Source organism: Pistacia vera, unplaced genomic scaffold (assembly GCF_008641045.1).
Source record: "Pistacia vera cultivar Batoury unplaced genomic scaffold, PisVer_v2 Contig78, whole genome shotgun sequence".
Lineage (NCBI taxonomy): Eukaryota > Viridiplantae > Streptophyta > Magnoliopsida > Sapindales > Anacardiaceae > Pistacia > Pistacia vera.
The window spans coordinates 1,718,033-1,734,462 of NW_022196645.1; the positions used below are offsets into that span (position 1 = coordinate 1,718,033).

General features: G+C 35.8%; 1 protein-coding gene across 1 annotated transcript; it reads right to left on the bottom strand.

Annotated features, from left to right (window-relative positions):
• Positions 1–11,632: 11,632 nt before the first annotated feature.
• LOC116116636 (cytochrome P450 CYP736A12-like) lies at positions 11,633–13,309 on the bottom strand. The gene is made up of 3 exons (XM_031402692.1): positions 12,751–13,309; positions 11,966–12,197; positions 11,633–11,878 (listed from the first exon to the last, which is right to left on the bottom strand). The coding sequence occupies exons 1-3, from the start codon at positions 13,257–13,259 to the stop codon at positions 11,633–11,635; spliced, it is 987 nt and encodes a 328-aa protein (XP_031258552.1). The 5' UTR covers positions 13,260–13,309.
• Between the last annotated feature and the right edge of the window lie 3,121 nt (positions 13,310–16,430).

The window sequence follows — 16,430 nt, forward strand, 5'->3', positions numbered from 1 at the left end:
ATTATACCTTTGGTTGGATATTTGCATGATATTGATTTCTACTTAATTTTTAGTTGATTATAATTGCTCTTTTTTTATTTCACTTTGAAATTTCAAAACCCCCCTTTTCTTTGCTTTAACTTTCATTAAAATAAATCTACACAATCTCTGTGGATACGACCTTGCTCATCACTGTTACAATTTGTATTTTTTTTAGAGTGAGAATTTTATTATTTGTTGGATTCGATAGCTGCCAAATTTTTGGCGTCGTTGCCGGGGATTGGTGTTAATTAGATTTATTTTAATGCTTCGTTCTTCTTGTGCAGGTGAACTCCAATACAATTCTGAGATTGAGAAGACGGACGGCTCAAAAGTTGAGGAAGGAAGCTAAATTGCATGACAAACAAGCATCTTCATCCTCATCCCCCACATTTAATTTAGTACCTCACTTGGTTGATCATCTAGTGATTTTTCTAATGACTCTGGAATAAAAGAAGCAATGGCCAATCAAGAGAGAACTTTAAGGGAATTGGTTGTACCAAATGTAAATCAACAGCCACTCTGCATTACATATCCAGCTTTGGAAGTGGGTTTTGAGTTAAAATCTGGATTGATCCATTTGCTCCCAACTTTTCGTGGTCGTGAGAATGAAGATCCTTACAAGCATTTGAAGGAATTCCATGTGGTGTGTTCAAGCATGAAACCGCAAGGAGTGACCGAAGAACAAATCAAATTACGTGCTTTTCCATTCTCGTTGACTGAAAAAGCAAAGGATTGGTTATTTTATTTGCTCCTTGGCTCGATAACCACATGGATGGAGATGGTGAGATTGTTTCTTGATAAATTTTTCCCTGCCTCACAAGCTGCTGGCATTAGAAGGGAGATATGTGGAATAAAACAAAAAGATACAAAGACCCTTCATGAGTATTGGGAAATATTTAAGCAACTTTGTGCAAGCTGTCCACAACATGGAATTTCTGAACAGCTCCTCATTCAATATTTCTATGAAGGGCTCCTACCCATGGAAAGGAAGATGATGGATGCAGTGAGTGGAGGTGCCATAGTGAACAAAACTCCTCGTGATGCTAGAGATTTGATCTCCATCATGGCCGCTAACTCACAATAATTTGGATTTAGGCAGGACACATCTCCAATAAGGGTGAATGAGGTAAGTATATCTTCCCTTGAAAATCAAATATCCAATCTAACTTCTATTGTTCAACAGTTAGTTGTAGGAAATATGCAACAAGTGAAAGCTTGTAGGATTTGCGCTACCATCGATCATCCAATTGACATGTGCCCTACACTTCGAGATGATTCCTATGAGCATGCCAATGCAACTGGAGGATTTCCAGGCCCATCGCAAAGGAAATACGATCCCTATTCAAATACCTACAACCCAGGATAGAGGGATCATCCCAATTTCATCTATGGAGCAAGACCACCATTCCAACACTTTCAGCCTAGACCACTTGCTCCACCCCCACAACAAACCTCCACAAGTTCAGGTATGTCTCTAAAAAAATTTGTTAAATCACTTGCAACTAACATGTAGCAATTTCAACAGGAGACAAGAACAAGCATTCAGCAATTGGAGAATCAAATGAGTCAACTGGCATCTTTTATGAGCAAATTGGAACTCAAGGTAAATTGCCCTCACAAACTGTTGTTAACCCAAAACAAAATGCTAGTGCAGTTACCTTGAGAAGCAGGAAGGAGTTGAAAGAACTTAGTAAGGCAGCACGTGGAGAAGAAATTGAAAAAGAAGTAGTTGCTCCTCAACCTCAAACTAACCAGCCTAAAGGACTCGATAGTGAAAAACAGAAGGCATTGGTGACAAATCCTCCCTTTCCTACTAGATTGACTAAATCCAAGAAAGAAGAGGAAGAGTTTCTACAGTAACAATCTCTTCAAATATACCAATTGCCACTCCCAAGTGCTCACTAACCAAACTTGGTATGTGGACTCAAGAGCCACAAACCATATGACTGATGATGTAACAAATCTGGTAATCAAAGACAACTATCAAAGAGGCTCCATAGTTCAGGTTGGAAATGGCCAAAATGTGCCTATGACTCATACAGGTGAATCCTTATTGCCCTTTACTACTTGTCCTCAACTATTACATCTTAGGAAGATGTTGTGTGTTCCACATATTGCAAAAAATTTATGAAGCATTTCTCATATTACTTGAGATAATGATATAATAGTTTAATTTCATTGTGACCATTGTCTTATAAAGGATAAGTTCACTTAGATGGTGCTCCTCCGAGGACCTTAAAGGATGGTCTATATCAATTACAAGTCTCTCTTCCCACGGTTAGTTCAGCCTTTATCTCATCATCCTCAATTGCACCTGCTGCTACATCTACAACTACTATATCTATTGCCTTGGTGGACACTCCCACAGCAACATCAACTCAATGTACTGTGATTGTTTTGGAATAAATGTGACTTCAGCTTCATGTACGGTTTTCAATAATTATGGTGTTAAAGAAAAACTTACTAGCCTATGGCATGCTCATTTAGGTCACCCAAGTGAAAAGAGTCTAAAGGATGTCATGCATAAAGTACATGTAGCTGGTTCTTTTGGCAATAAAATGTCCTTCTGTGAAGCTTGTCAATTCGGAAAAATTCAATATGCCTCTTTTCCTTTATCAGCATCTAGCACTAATGGCCCTCTTGAATTGGTTTATTCTGACTTGTGGGGTCCTGCACTATTTTGTTCCTCTAAAGGTTTTAAGTATTACATGCTTTTTGTGGATGATTTTAGTAGATACATTTAGATTTATCCACTAAAACTAAAGTTTGAGGCCTTGAATGTTTTCAATAGAGGTGGGCATTTGGGATTGGGTCCAAAAACCCAGCCAAAAAACTCGGTCCTAGGATCGGTCCTTGGGACCAGGCCTAAGGAGGAGGGCCCGGTCCCTCCACTGGGCCCAAATTTTTTTACATATTTTTGTTTTAGTCCTTTGTATAATTACATAAAACCCCCTATAAATTTTGAAATAAACATAAATTATAGGGGTTAAAAGAAAATTTTACAAAGTTTATTAAAGAAAATATATTCCAAGCCTTGGAAAATTTATAAATTTTACCCCAAAAAAATACTAAAAACCCCTTATAAAATTTCGTTTCGCCCCTAAAATATAAAAAAAAGATCAGGGGGGAAAAATAATTTTTCCAAGCCCATAGGACCAGTCCTAGGGATCTGTTCGGGTCCTAGAATTGCTCATGGGCCTGGGACCGGTCCCAGGCCCAGGCCCAGGCTCGGGACTACCGGTCCCGGTCCCAGGCCCAGGCCCAGGCTCGGGACTACTTGGGACTGGTCCTTGACTAGCTCTAGTTTTCAAGCACTTTCATAGTTTGGTTGAGAGACAATTTGAGACAAAATTGAAGTGTTTACAAACTGACTAGGGTGGAGAATTTAGAATATTCACCAAGTTTTTGCAAGAACAAGGGATTGTGTTTAGACACCCTTGTCCTTATCTCCATCAACAAAATGGAAGTGTAGAGAGGCAGCACAAAATTGTAACTGAATTTGGTTTGACTCTTCTTATTCATGCTACCATGCCTCTTTGTTTTTGGTGGCAAGCTTTCAGTACAGCTATGTTCATTGTCAACAGGTTGCCTTTTTCTACTATTAGTGCTTTCTCTCCCTTTTAGAAGTTGTTTAACAAGGAACCTAATTACAATGAGTTTTGCGTCCTTAGGTGCTGCTGTTATCCATTCATCAGGCCTTACCAACGACATAAGTTCTCCTATCACACTGAAGTCTATGTATTCTTAGCCTGTAGCACCTCTCACAAAGGGTACAAGTGTTTGTCCTCTTCTGGGAAGTTATACATTGTCAAACAAGCTAAGTTTAATGAGTTTGTTTTTCCTTTTAAGGATGGTTTTAAGTGTCACTTGGTTAAAAATGTTGAATCTATAGAGTTTTTGTCCACACCTCAATCAGGAGAATTTACTTCTTCTTGGACACTGCCAAGATGTGCTGGTTATGAATCAACCGCTGAACTGCCAACTGATGGTGATGATAATTCCTTTACTGATGTAGTATTATCAAATGCTCATGGTATAGTTGGTTCTCAGCAACCTAGTGCACTACGAACTGATATTTATAGTGTCTTTCAGCAACCTAGTGTTACACAAACTGCCGACGTCACCAGGAGGAAATGGTATAGTTGAGCTTGTCCATGTAACTGAAAACATCCTAGCTACTTCTGGTGCATGTACAACATCTTTCATAGAAGAATATAATCCAAGATCTTCTTTACGTGATAATAAAGTCCCTTCAGAACCCAGTTTACATAATGAATCTTCCCGAGGCATATAACTTGAAGTTGTTTTGCCTTTTACCAAACCACACCATCCATCATCAACTAGCATTTGTCACCCCATGATAACTTGTTCCAAGGGTCAATCTAGAACATTACGAGTCAGGCTTTGCTCTCAACTTGCCATATTTTAGCTGAATCAAAAACTCTCTCGGAAGCACTAAAAATTCCAGAATGGAAAACAGCCATGGCAGATGAATTCTAAGCTCTTTTGCGCAAAAACTTGGGATTTAGTTCCTTGTTCCCCAGGGATGAACATAGTAGGCTGCAAGTGGGTATTTAAAACTAAACTCAAGTTAGATGGAACTTTGCAAAATTACAAAGCAAGGCTAGTTGCTAAGGGTTTTCAACAAACCCTTGGCTTGGATTACCTTGACACTTTTTCTCCTATCATCAAGCCTGCCACCATAAGAATTATGTTATCTTTGGTTATCCATCACTAGTGGGATATTCAAAAAAGTTGACATCAACAAAGCATTCCTTAATGGTGATCTCAGGAAAACTGTCTTTATGTGGCAACCTAAGGGATTCTCGGATATTACTTGTCCCCAACATGTATGTAAGCTCAACAATGCTTTATATGGACTAAAACAAGCTCCTAGAGCTTGGTTTGACAAGTTGACAATAGCTTTGTTAGATGAGGATTCACCAATTCATTGTTAGATACTAGTCTCTTTTTCTTCAAACATGATAGTCAAGTTATATATCTTTTGGTATATGCAGATGATATTCTCATCACTAGGACCAATTCTACACTCATTACCAAAATAATTGAAGATTTGAATCAACAATTTGCCTTGAAGCACCTCGGTTCCTTACAATACTTCCTTGGATTTTATGTCAAAAGGAGTACCTCCACCTTATTACTTACTCAATCCAAGTATGCTCAAGATTTGTTAATCAAGGCTGGCATGAATGAGTGTAAACCGTGTCATACCCCTATGGCCATAGGAGTCAAACTTGGCAAAGAAGATAGTGCATTCTTTGAAGAACCTTCTCTCCACAAAAGTATTGTAGGAGGCTTACAGTATCTTACACATCCCAGGCCTGACCTAGCCTTTTCAGTCAATCGGTTGATTCAATTCCTTTAGGCACCTACTACTGCTTACTGGATTGCTTGCAAAAAAGTCTTGCGGTACATTAAAGGTACCTTGGAGCATGGACTTTTGTTTAAAGAAGGGTTAGAATTTATGCTTAAAGGTTATGCGGACGCTGATTGGGCTAGTGATGTAAGTTATAGACAATCTACAAGTGGTTATAGTCTCTTCCTTGGGGGCAATTTAGTGCAATGGAGCTCTAAAAAACAAAATGTAGTTTCATTATCTTCGATTGAAGCTGAATATGGAGCTCTTTGTTCAACAGCCACTGAATTAGTTTGGATTCAACATTTATTTCAAGAACTTGGTATAAGTATCAACACAACTCCTGTTTTATGGTGTGACAATATGAGTGCAAGACCTCTCTCATCCAATCCTGTGTTTCATGCCAGAACAAAGCACATTGAAATTGATGTGCATTATGTTAGGGAGTTGGCTGCCGAGAAGAGATTAGTGGTTCAATAAGTTGGCATCGAGTACCAAGTTGTTGATATTTTAACCAAGGCACTGCCTGGGAATAGGTTTCAGTGTTTAAGAGAAAAGTTGAATGTTATCTCTAATACTGATTCTAAGGAGGACAGGAATGCTCTTCAGGAGGAGTCTGGCTGTTGTTAATAATGAGTTAGTTAATGCTCTACTATAGTATTCTCTAGGTTAAGGGATTACTGTTCTAGTGCCAAGATTATTGTTTTGCTTATGAGATCACTGTTTTGTTGATAAGTTTATTGTTTTGCAAATGAGATTACTGTTCTGATGTTGAGATTACTGTTTTGCTTATGAGTTTACTGTTTTGTGCTAAGATTACTATTTTGCTGATGAGTTTACTATTCTGGTGCTGAGATTACTGTTCTATTGATGAGTTTATTGTTTTGGTGCAAAGATTATTGTTCTGGTGTTGAGGTCCTAAGTGGTTATCTTTTATGCTCTTTTACTATTCTATTGCTGAGTTTTTAAGGCTGTTTTTGTTATTCTATTGCCAAGATTTTAAGGTTGTTTTTGCTGTTTTGTTGCTAAGACTTTAAGGCTGTTTTATTGTTGAGGTTCTAAGTTGTTCTCTTTTATGCTCTGTTGTAAAGATTCTAAGTTGCTGATTTTGCTATTCTGCTACTGAGACTCTAAGTGGCTATCCTTTGCTGTTGTGGTATTAAGATTGGATGACAAAGTACAGATAATGAAGATAATATGTTGCTGCTTTGAATTTTATAAATCTAGTAAATAGTTGTTTAAGGGAGCATATTAGTATACTATACTGATATAGTTAGTGTAGTCCAGTTTAAGGGAGCTTATTAGTATAGTGGGGTGTGTTTTGTAATTCCTTAGAGTTTATATGTTTGGCACAGGATGTCTTTTGTAAACTCTAAAAACTTAGAGATTAAACTCTGCGTTTTAGTCCAACGGCTCTATATAAATTAGACGCCTCTTGTAACTGATTCAGTTAATAAAATTTTCAAGAAAGTTTCAGCTCGAATCTGTTTCTTCCTCTCTTGCTCTTAAAGCCATTCAAGATTACATCATAATGATAATATAGGGTTTTCTTGTATAGTTATTATACTTTTGTATGAACATGGTAATGTATTCACTTACCATATACAATTCAATAGAAAAATAATTTTGTTAATCTTTTATTCTTTTTCCTTCAGGCATACTTAGGTAGTCTCTATTTCCTCTCTTGCCTTTCTCAAATTCTGACAATATTGTTTCAAAATTCAAAATATGTAGATTTATTGTTTGGGATCAAAGACAGTTAATAATTATATAGACCTAAGATGAATTTTATGTCAAGATGAGAGTTATTGTGGTGAAATACAAAGTGGAATGTGGATATCATGTTGCCTAATTTAATGAGATTACACAATTATGATAATATTGTTTTATCTTATTTAGTGAGATTACATCATTATGATAATATTGTGTTTCCTTGTATAGTTATTGTACCTTTGTATAAATAGGATAATGTATTCACTCACCATACACAATTCAATAGAAAAACAATTTTGTTAATCTTTTATTCTTTTTCCTTCGGGCATATTCAGGAAGTCTCTGTTTGCCTCTGCTGCCTTTCTCAAAATCTGACAATATTGTTTCACAATTCAAAATATGTAGATTTATTGTTTGAGATTAAAGAAAATTAATAATTATCTAAGAGTTATTATGTTGTTGGGCAATATTATCCCAGCAATACCGTTGGATCATTGACACTTTGATCATTAGAGTGATCTAAGGGTCAGTATAGGAGAGAGAAATGTTACTCGTGCTGTAGTATCATTCTTTCAAAATTATTCAAAATATCGCACTAATGACAAATGGAAGTGGTGTATGCTTTTTATAGTATATGTACATTAATATTTTAATATAAATTTTCTTAAAATAAAACATTATATGTTTTAGAAAAAGAAAGATACTACAATAGAGAAAATATTTAAACATAAATTTGAGACTTAATTACATTAGAAGGTATTTTTTTTTTTTTTCCTGTTAAAGGTACCAAACTATCATTTATTTCGATTGAAGGTACCGAATTTTATGTTTTTTCCATTGAAGATACTAAACTTTCATATTTTTTCTTAAAGAGAATGTAAATGGTTAAGTTAAGCGTAATTTTTTTTAATTAAAATTTATAACACAATCAATACAAAAACTAAAATAAGTGATTCTATTGATTAATTTGTGACTGTTATTAATGTAGTATCAGTTGAAGGTATAAAGATGTTGAATTAACCCCTTCAACCATTAACTGAATGATAGACTTAAAGCTTAAGCCAAGTGAGTTGCATACTTCTCTAGTTCTAGTTTGGTACTGATGTGAAATACAGTTAAACTTCGATAAATTAATATTCTTGGGACTATGAAAATTTATAATTAATCGATACATTATTTAATCGTGTAAATTAATAAATTATTGATTTATTAAGACATTCTTTATTTTCTTTTTCCAAAACATTAAACTTAATGCATGTACATATTTCGTATAATTAATATAGTATAGGGAATAACAGTTAGAAATAATATCATCAGCCTTGCTTATAACTAGGAGTTAATGCAATATAGGGAATAACTCATAGTTAATTTGGTATAGGGAATAGCCCAAAGACCTCCTAATTGAGTCATGTATATATATGATTTTGATGTATAAAAATATTATTAATTTATATATCAAGTGGTATCTATATGTTTTTTTTTAATGTATTATATTATAAATTTAGTGAATTATTAATTCATCACATTGGTCCCAAGTCGAGACTGGCCAAAAATATTATTTAATTAAGGGTTATTAATTTATTGAGTATTAACTTATCGATGTTAAATTGTATTTATATAGAACAACTTCATTCTATAACCATGATGATGTGGTGAGACTTTTCGTATTAAAATTAATATATATTATCACAAATGTGAATGTTGCTTTTAATTGGATGATGTCATCTTGTTATAATGATGATTTGGTGAAATCATCCCACAAGGATGGCCATATCTGACTTATTAACCTATTATAGGTTGTTTGTGTAATTGTCATGATCTTGTTTTGAGTCCTACACTATCTTTTTCTTTCTGCCAATGTAGGCACACTCTCTAAAGGTGATCACATTCACAAGTGTGAGCACTTTAGAGTATGTGTGCTCATAATGCATCTAGCAAATATTTTTCCTTAATCACACATCACGCACCCGTTTTACTTTTTGGACAATATTATTCCTTATTGATATTCTGTTTTGTGTCTTTCTACTTGTCCACTTTCTATTCATTGTGTGAGAAAAAGAATTTTACTTTGTTTGTGGTCTCAAAGATTCTTTTCTAAAAAGCAAAACACAAAGGTTTTACTTTAACTTTTTTGCCCCCCAACCATAATCACCTTGTTCTCTATATATTCATACTTTTCGGGTGTCTTCTTTAAGAAACTTATTTGCCTCTGATTCATCACTGAATATCCTCTAAGGTTTTTGTTTTCATCTATGGTTTCTCATGTGCTTTGGTTGACTTAAAATTACCTTTTTCACTCTTCCTTGTGTGATGACTTTGGATGTTTGATTCCATGGTGATGAGAGCTTGTGTGTAAGTTGCTGTTCCGAAGTTGATTCTTCATTGTTGAAACTTGAGAGGAGCTCAAGTACAACCTGATGGTCTCGTGTGTGAAGCTTGCTATGGTGGCTTAAAGTTCAATCGAAGAAGATTGATGTGTTGAAAACAGGGAATGTTTTGCAACTATACTTTTCTTGCTTTGTATTTGAACTCATAAATTTACATAGTGGATTTGCTTCTTCTGAACATGGTCCCATGGATGTAGACATGTTGCCGAACCATGTAAAAATGAGTGTGTTCTTTTCTTGCCTTGATTGATGTTTCATTTATGCTTTGAACAACTCTTGTGCACAATATGAACAAGCAACCCATTCCGTATAAGTTTTAATCACTTAGTAATCCCTTAAAACTCTCATAGGTGTTTAAGTGCTCTAGCATAAGCAAAAATTTTATGGAAGTAGTTATAAACTCATAAAAAAAGCATCCTTAAACTTTTTTTTTTATTATTAATTATTTTGAACTCCAATAGTTAAGGCTGAAGAGGAAGCTTTTCTGCCTTGGTTTCTCGAGGAGATTGAGTATCTTTGTAGCAAAGATGAAAGCACCTGCAGATTTTGCTGCTGCTACATGAACCCCGAACTGTTATTTTCTGGTAAAAACGAGTGCAAAATTGGTAACATTCTGGTTGCTTGCATGAAGAAGGTGAACCTATTGCATTCTCATTCGTGCATATGTGCCACCACTTGTAGCTTTCACCTGTTAAAATCGGGAGAAACTTCTCATTTACCCATTGCTTTTCAAGATAAACTTACAACTTGAATATGGGTTCTAAATTCTAATACCTATGAGAAGAGAATTGACATTTTACGCGTTTCTTGTAGAGTAATCATTGGACTTAAAATTTTAATCTAAATCGAGTGAGACGTAGATATATAGATGTATCTCACGTCTAACGTGGATATAGAGAAAACCAACTTTTTAGCTCTAATAAATATTTACCTTGATGGAAGGAAGTAAAGAAGATGAAGAGGACTAAAACTACTGCAAAGGACTTCATCTTTGGTTGAAATGGAGCAAATCTTATGGTGGTGGAACAAAGAGGAAGACAAAACAGTCCTCTGTAGTTACAAGGGGATTTAAAGACTTATTTTGTTAACAGTTACTAACTAAATGAAGCAATGGAGGAAATATATGAAATTAGAGAAGGAAAATCTACAGAAAACACTTGCTAATTTGATGAATTAATAAGGCTATATATACATATATTTTACCCAAAAAAGTTTTGTACATTTGAGAGAAGTAATAAGGCTAGATATATAGATGTAAGTTATGTGTTGTTAACTAGAATGGCAATAAGTTCATGACCTATCTACTTGAAATGTAAGTAACTAGATATTTCATGGTTTTTGGCCTGTTTGCATTACCCAATGCTTACCAGTTCTGCCATGTCAATATTATTAGTTAGAATTTTTTTGCATAAGTTGTGTTCATGTTGAACCTCATTTCTTTCCACTAAAACACGGACTTCTGACTGTATTAGGCTTCCAAATGTTAAATGTTATAAAGGAGAAATTCTTCTTCCCAAAGATTTGGTAAAAAACAACATGTGGCCCTTGTATGTCACGCGTCCATGGATAAAGAGTACAATTTTACAATCTGGGGTTCACTCTTATTTAAATACAAGAAGAAAAATGATAAAATAAACATAATGAAAATCTGAAATGCATGTGGCCAGAATGCTAGTTAGTTCTGAAATGCCATTGATTAAGTACAAAAGAAATTATTCAGCAGAATCCAAAATCTGAAATGCATGACTGAGGAGTGAGGACAATATCAGAAATTACACAGGTCAATATATTTGTCCAGACGGTAAGTAGGAATACCACAAGATTGTTTGTTCTATGCAGCAAGACCAACTCCTCAGTCATATCCAATTCACTTGGCAACATCCGTTGGAAGCTCCCAATCAAAGCAATGCACAAGTTGTGCTAACACTAGCTTCAATACTATGAGTCAATGCATTCCAGGGCAGATTCTTCGGCCAGAGCCGAGAGAGAAGCTGAAAGTGGCGGCCGCGAAGATCGATATTCTCCAACAAACCTTTCAGGGAAAAAATTCTCAGGATCAGTCCAGGCTTCAGGATCTCTTCCGATTGCCCATACATTTACAAAAACGCGTGACTTTTTCGGTATGTGATACGTGCTACAGTGCAATCTCCGTGGATTCATAAGGGATTAGAGGTGATACAGGATGGAGCTCAAGGTTTCTTTCACAACCATGTCTAAGTATCCAGGTTCTCCAAACCAGATTCTTCAACCTTCTGTCTAGTCCCACAACATTTTCCAACTCCTTTTGTACTTTCTTCATAACCTCAGGATGCTTGAAAAGTTCTGAAAGTGTCCACTCAATAGCTAAGGCTGAAGGATCTACTGCAGCTACAAGCATGTCCTGTTCATATTCATATCAAGGAAAAGAAAATTTAGAACGTTAAATTTGGCAATTGGATTCCAGTCCTACAATTTTAGGATTGCTTATCAAGAGTATGGCTTTGACGTGCTCTCGCTCGATTTTGTGCTCAGTTTCTTGTGATCCCATGAAACTCAGCATTACATCAACAAAGTCTTTGGTTCTATTTTCATCCTTGGATTGAACATGCTCGTCAATAATCTTTTCAAAGAAGTCATCAAACACCTTGGCAACTGCTTTCGCGCGCTTTGTCAGTCCCTGGAGATCAAGTGAAGCAATTTGAGGAATGTAATCATTCAAGTTGTTATGCCCAGGAAAATAAAGGGCTGACGTGGGAAAGTCACGTGAAGGGTAACCTGCTCCCGTCAGAGCAACACGCACACGTCAGACCTGCCAAATGACATGAAGCTCACACGCGTCCATTTTCCTGCAGTAAGTCGTGCAATGTCAGCTTGGGAAAAGGAAAATGGGACGTAAAGCCGGATTATATCCTGACAATCACACCAAACCATGGATTTAATGATGATTATACGCTTCAGTTTGATATAAAATGAAGAAGACCTCTTCATTAAAGGGATTCGACCATTTTTCATACAAAGAAATCTCTCTTTCTCTCCTGTAAACATTTTTACTTTTTCAACTTATGTAAGTCAGTCCGCAGTCGCGACCTGACCCACACTAACATCAATACAAATCAGTGGACGTAGGACTTACTACCTTAGCATCCGAATCACTTAAAAAACTCCCTTTGCATTTATTTCGCTTTATATATTCCATTCTCACGTGTATTCAACGGCCAATCAACATTTTCCATGTGAGAATTCGTTGGTGCTTAAATCGAGCATCAACACAAGTTACTAATGGCTGCCAATTTTACGGCCTCTTGAAACACAGTGTTGAATCTTCTCTCATCGAAATCTACATCTGCATATTTCTTCCCAAACACCATTCCACAAGTTAGGTCTGCACTGAGAGATGTGACTTTGGCATTTATATCAACAGCAACACCGGCACCAGCAGCCTCTTTTATGTGCTCAATCAAGAGATTGAGCTCTTCTTTCCTCATGCCCTGGTTCGAACTAATCTTATTTCTGCTTAGAAGTTCCAGCATGCAAATCTTACGCATGGTTCGCCAATAAGATCCATATGGAGAAAAGGCGAGGTTCCTTTGACCATAAGCCATGTGCTTTAAAGTATCAACAGGAGGCCTGCTGGCAAAATTGAGGTCATGAGTTTTCAGGAACTGTTCAGCAGCGTGAGGTGATGAGACGACAACAGTCGGAATCAAGCCCAAACGTAAGAACATGATGGAGCCATATTTTTCGGCAAGCTGATAAAAATCTCTGGGAGGAAACTTCCCCATCAAATGAAGGCTTCCCAAAATTGGGAACCCTCTTGGACCTGGAGGTAACCTTTTACTCCTTGTACTTCTTGCCCATTTCAATGATTGTAGAAAGAAGAAAAGAGTAAAGACTACTGCAAGTGAGGTCCATGCATGTCAAAGACATGATTATGATGCAACGTTTTTCCTATAAATTTTGCAGAGTCAAGAGGAGGAGCTGCTGCAGATAGTGAACTCAGTGGTTAGCTATTTATAGAATGTGACGGTTGGTTAACTCATTCTAATAAACATTATAAGATAAGTTTATACATGTTTTAATACAAAATAATATCTGCTTTAATTTTTCCCTTTCTAGTAGTTCTCAGGTCCAGACATAATCAAATTTTTAACATACATATTAAAGGGGAGTAACTACTCACTAGCTTTGATTTTCCGTTAAGTGTAAATGACATATTCCCACCCGAATTTTAGTGAAACCCCAAGTTAGACACCCTTGGTTGTATTTATTCCAAATTCTCACTTTTAAGCTAACACCATTAGTTTTATAGGTGGTCGGAAACGGTTAATAAGGTCAACAAGTGAGGGTATCAGTTTTATAGAGGACGTTACGAGGAGTTCAACGATGGTCTCGAAAGTGATTTTAGACTTCGGAATCAACAAAAAAAAGCCAAAAACCGTTGGTTTGGATGATGCTAACGTGGGCCACTTTTTACTAACATGAGTCATTCTTCAACCAAAGAAAACACAAGTGCACTTTAGCATGCCTTGATCCATTGTACTATAATGAAATGTTGAGAATCGGTTAAACTTTACACTATAGTGAAAATTTGAGAATCTGTTAGAATTTGGAATATATGGAATAAATATAACGTTATTTTAAAGGTAAAAATCTAGAATAAATACAATCCAGAGTATCAATAGTTCGCCAAACCTAGGGTGGGAATACCGAATATGTGGTTTGGTCTTCTATTAATTTTGCTTAGTTTTCTATGTTGGTTAGACTGTACTTGTGCTTCCTAGATTTGGCCTCACTGAAGTTTCTCTAGATGTATATTAAATTAGTTATCTTGTCATAGATCTCAAGACGTTGGTAGGAGAGATTTATTATAATATATCTTGCGCGATTTGAATTTGAGATTTTGACAGATAAATATTTAATATTTCCCTCCACTACTCAAATTAAACGAACACAATATCGAAATAATCAATAGGGAGAACACCATTTTCCCACCCAGGTTTGGCCAAATAACTTTCCCACCCCTTAGGTTTCAAAATGATCTTTTCCACCCATCAACTTTTAAAATGACATTTTCTCACCCAACGTTTTTGTTCTTATAATTTAGTGTAAATTTATATACAGATAATAAAATGACATAACTTCCATTAAACTATTTTTTGAATTTACTATTATATTCTTCTTCAATTAAAATTGATAAATAGATTTTAATATGAGTGGGAAAGTATCTTTTTGAAATTTAACGGTGCAAAATAGAAGAAGGCAAACCTTGGGTGGGAAAATGTTGTTCTCCCAAATCAGTAATGTTATGGTGTCAAGCACACCTTTTTTTTCATTGATGAACAATCAATGATAAATGCTTTTTTAGAATGTTGTGTAAAGTGAGTGGACCTGTCATGCCCCCCTTAAACTATTCATGAAATAGTTAATGAGCCGAGCTGAGTTTTAGGTTTAACGAGCTCGGCTCGTGAAAGAGGAATAATACTCAAGCCGAGTATGAGCCGAGCCACAGATTATATGACTCGACTCGGTTTATAAAGGTTTTGGCATATCTTAAGCCGGCTAGAGAGTTGGCTTATTGAGCCGAGTTCAAGCCGGCTCGCGAGCCAACTCCAAATAATTCAATTTTTTTTTTAATTTCAATTTTTTTTTTTTAAATTTGCTAGGCAACACGCATCTGATTGTCTGAATGTATGATTTTTTTGTTAAATTTTCACTTTTCATTTATTTTGTCAAACTAATTTATTTTTGTCAAACTGATTCATTTATTTTTCGCCATCCTCAAACTAAATTCTAAATTTTCACTTTTCATTTATTTTTTTTTAAATTTGCTGGGCAGCACGTAGGTCTGAATTTGATTGTCTGAATGTCCTCTCATGTCCTCATACATCACCCAACAATTAAACCTACTTAAAATAAACATTAAATGAAATGCTACTACTATTAAAATTTATCATTCAACATACTGTATGTACCACAAATTAAGTTAAGTAAACTAAAGATTTTTTGTTTAGTTCACTTGACTTAATTAAGTTTTCATCAAAACAAAATGGGGGGTTAGCATAACTATACATCAAGTGACATCCCCATCCATAAAATATATATATATAAATAACAGCAAAAGATAATTGGTTGCATGTCCATTGCATCCCCACTCCTCCTACAAACAAATTAATGTGAAACACGTTGAGTACAATTGTTATTTTATATAAACTGTAAAGATCAAAATGCAAACCTGAACACAAAACTAATAAATATAGACCTATAGAATCCTACAGCCACAGCCAATAACTCACAAGTGAATCAACCAATTTGCTGACTCCCATCACCTGACAGAACAGGAAGCTGAATCTTCAAGTAATCCTCCTCTTTCTAAAATGAAAAAGAGATAAAAATAATCTATAGGTTAGAATAAAGTAATTTTAAAAATTGAATTAAACAAAACATGTAAGCAATGAAACTTACTTTACACCCTTTCTTCACTTCATTCAAAGTGCGACACTGGTCACATCCATATAACAACATCTCCACCGTAGCTAGTGACAAAGAAGCTCGGTAGCTATCAATAACCTTGCTCCCAGCACTGGATGCAGACTCTGAAGCAACCGTAGTGATTGGGATGTCTACTATCTCACGAGCCATCATAGACAATATAGGAAACTTGGTTGAATTTGCCTTCCACCACTGTAAGGTATCAAATGAGTCATGATCCCCCACACACTTATGGCATCCCTCTCCCAAATAACAGTCCAACTCAGACTTACTAGGCTCAACAGTTTCAACCACGTCCAGAAAAGTGCTAAAATCATCCTAGGCCTCGGCTCCCTCAACCGCAACCACCTCACCAATGGCTCCATGTCCATACCCTTGTGATGTAGAACGGGCGATAGTCAAACCTTGATTAGCTTGAACATACTCCCCATATAACTCATACAATGCATCCCGGATCGTCATCA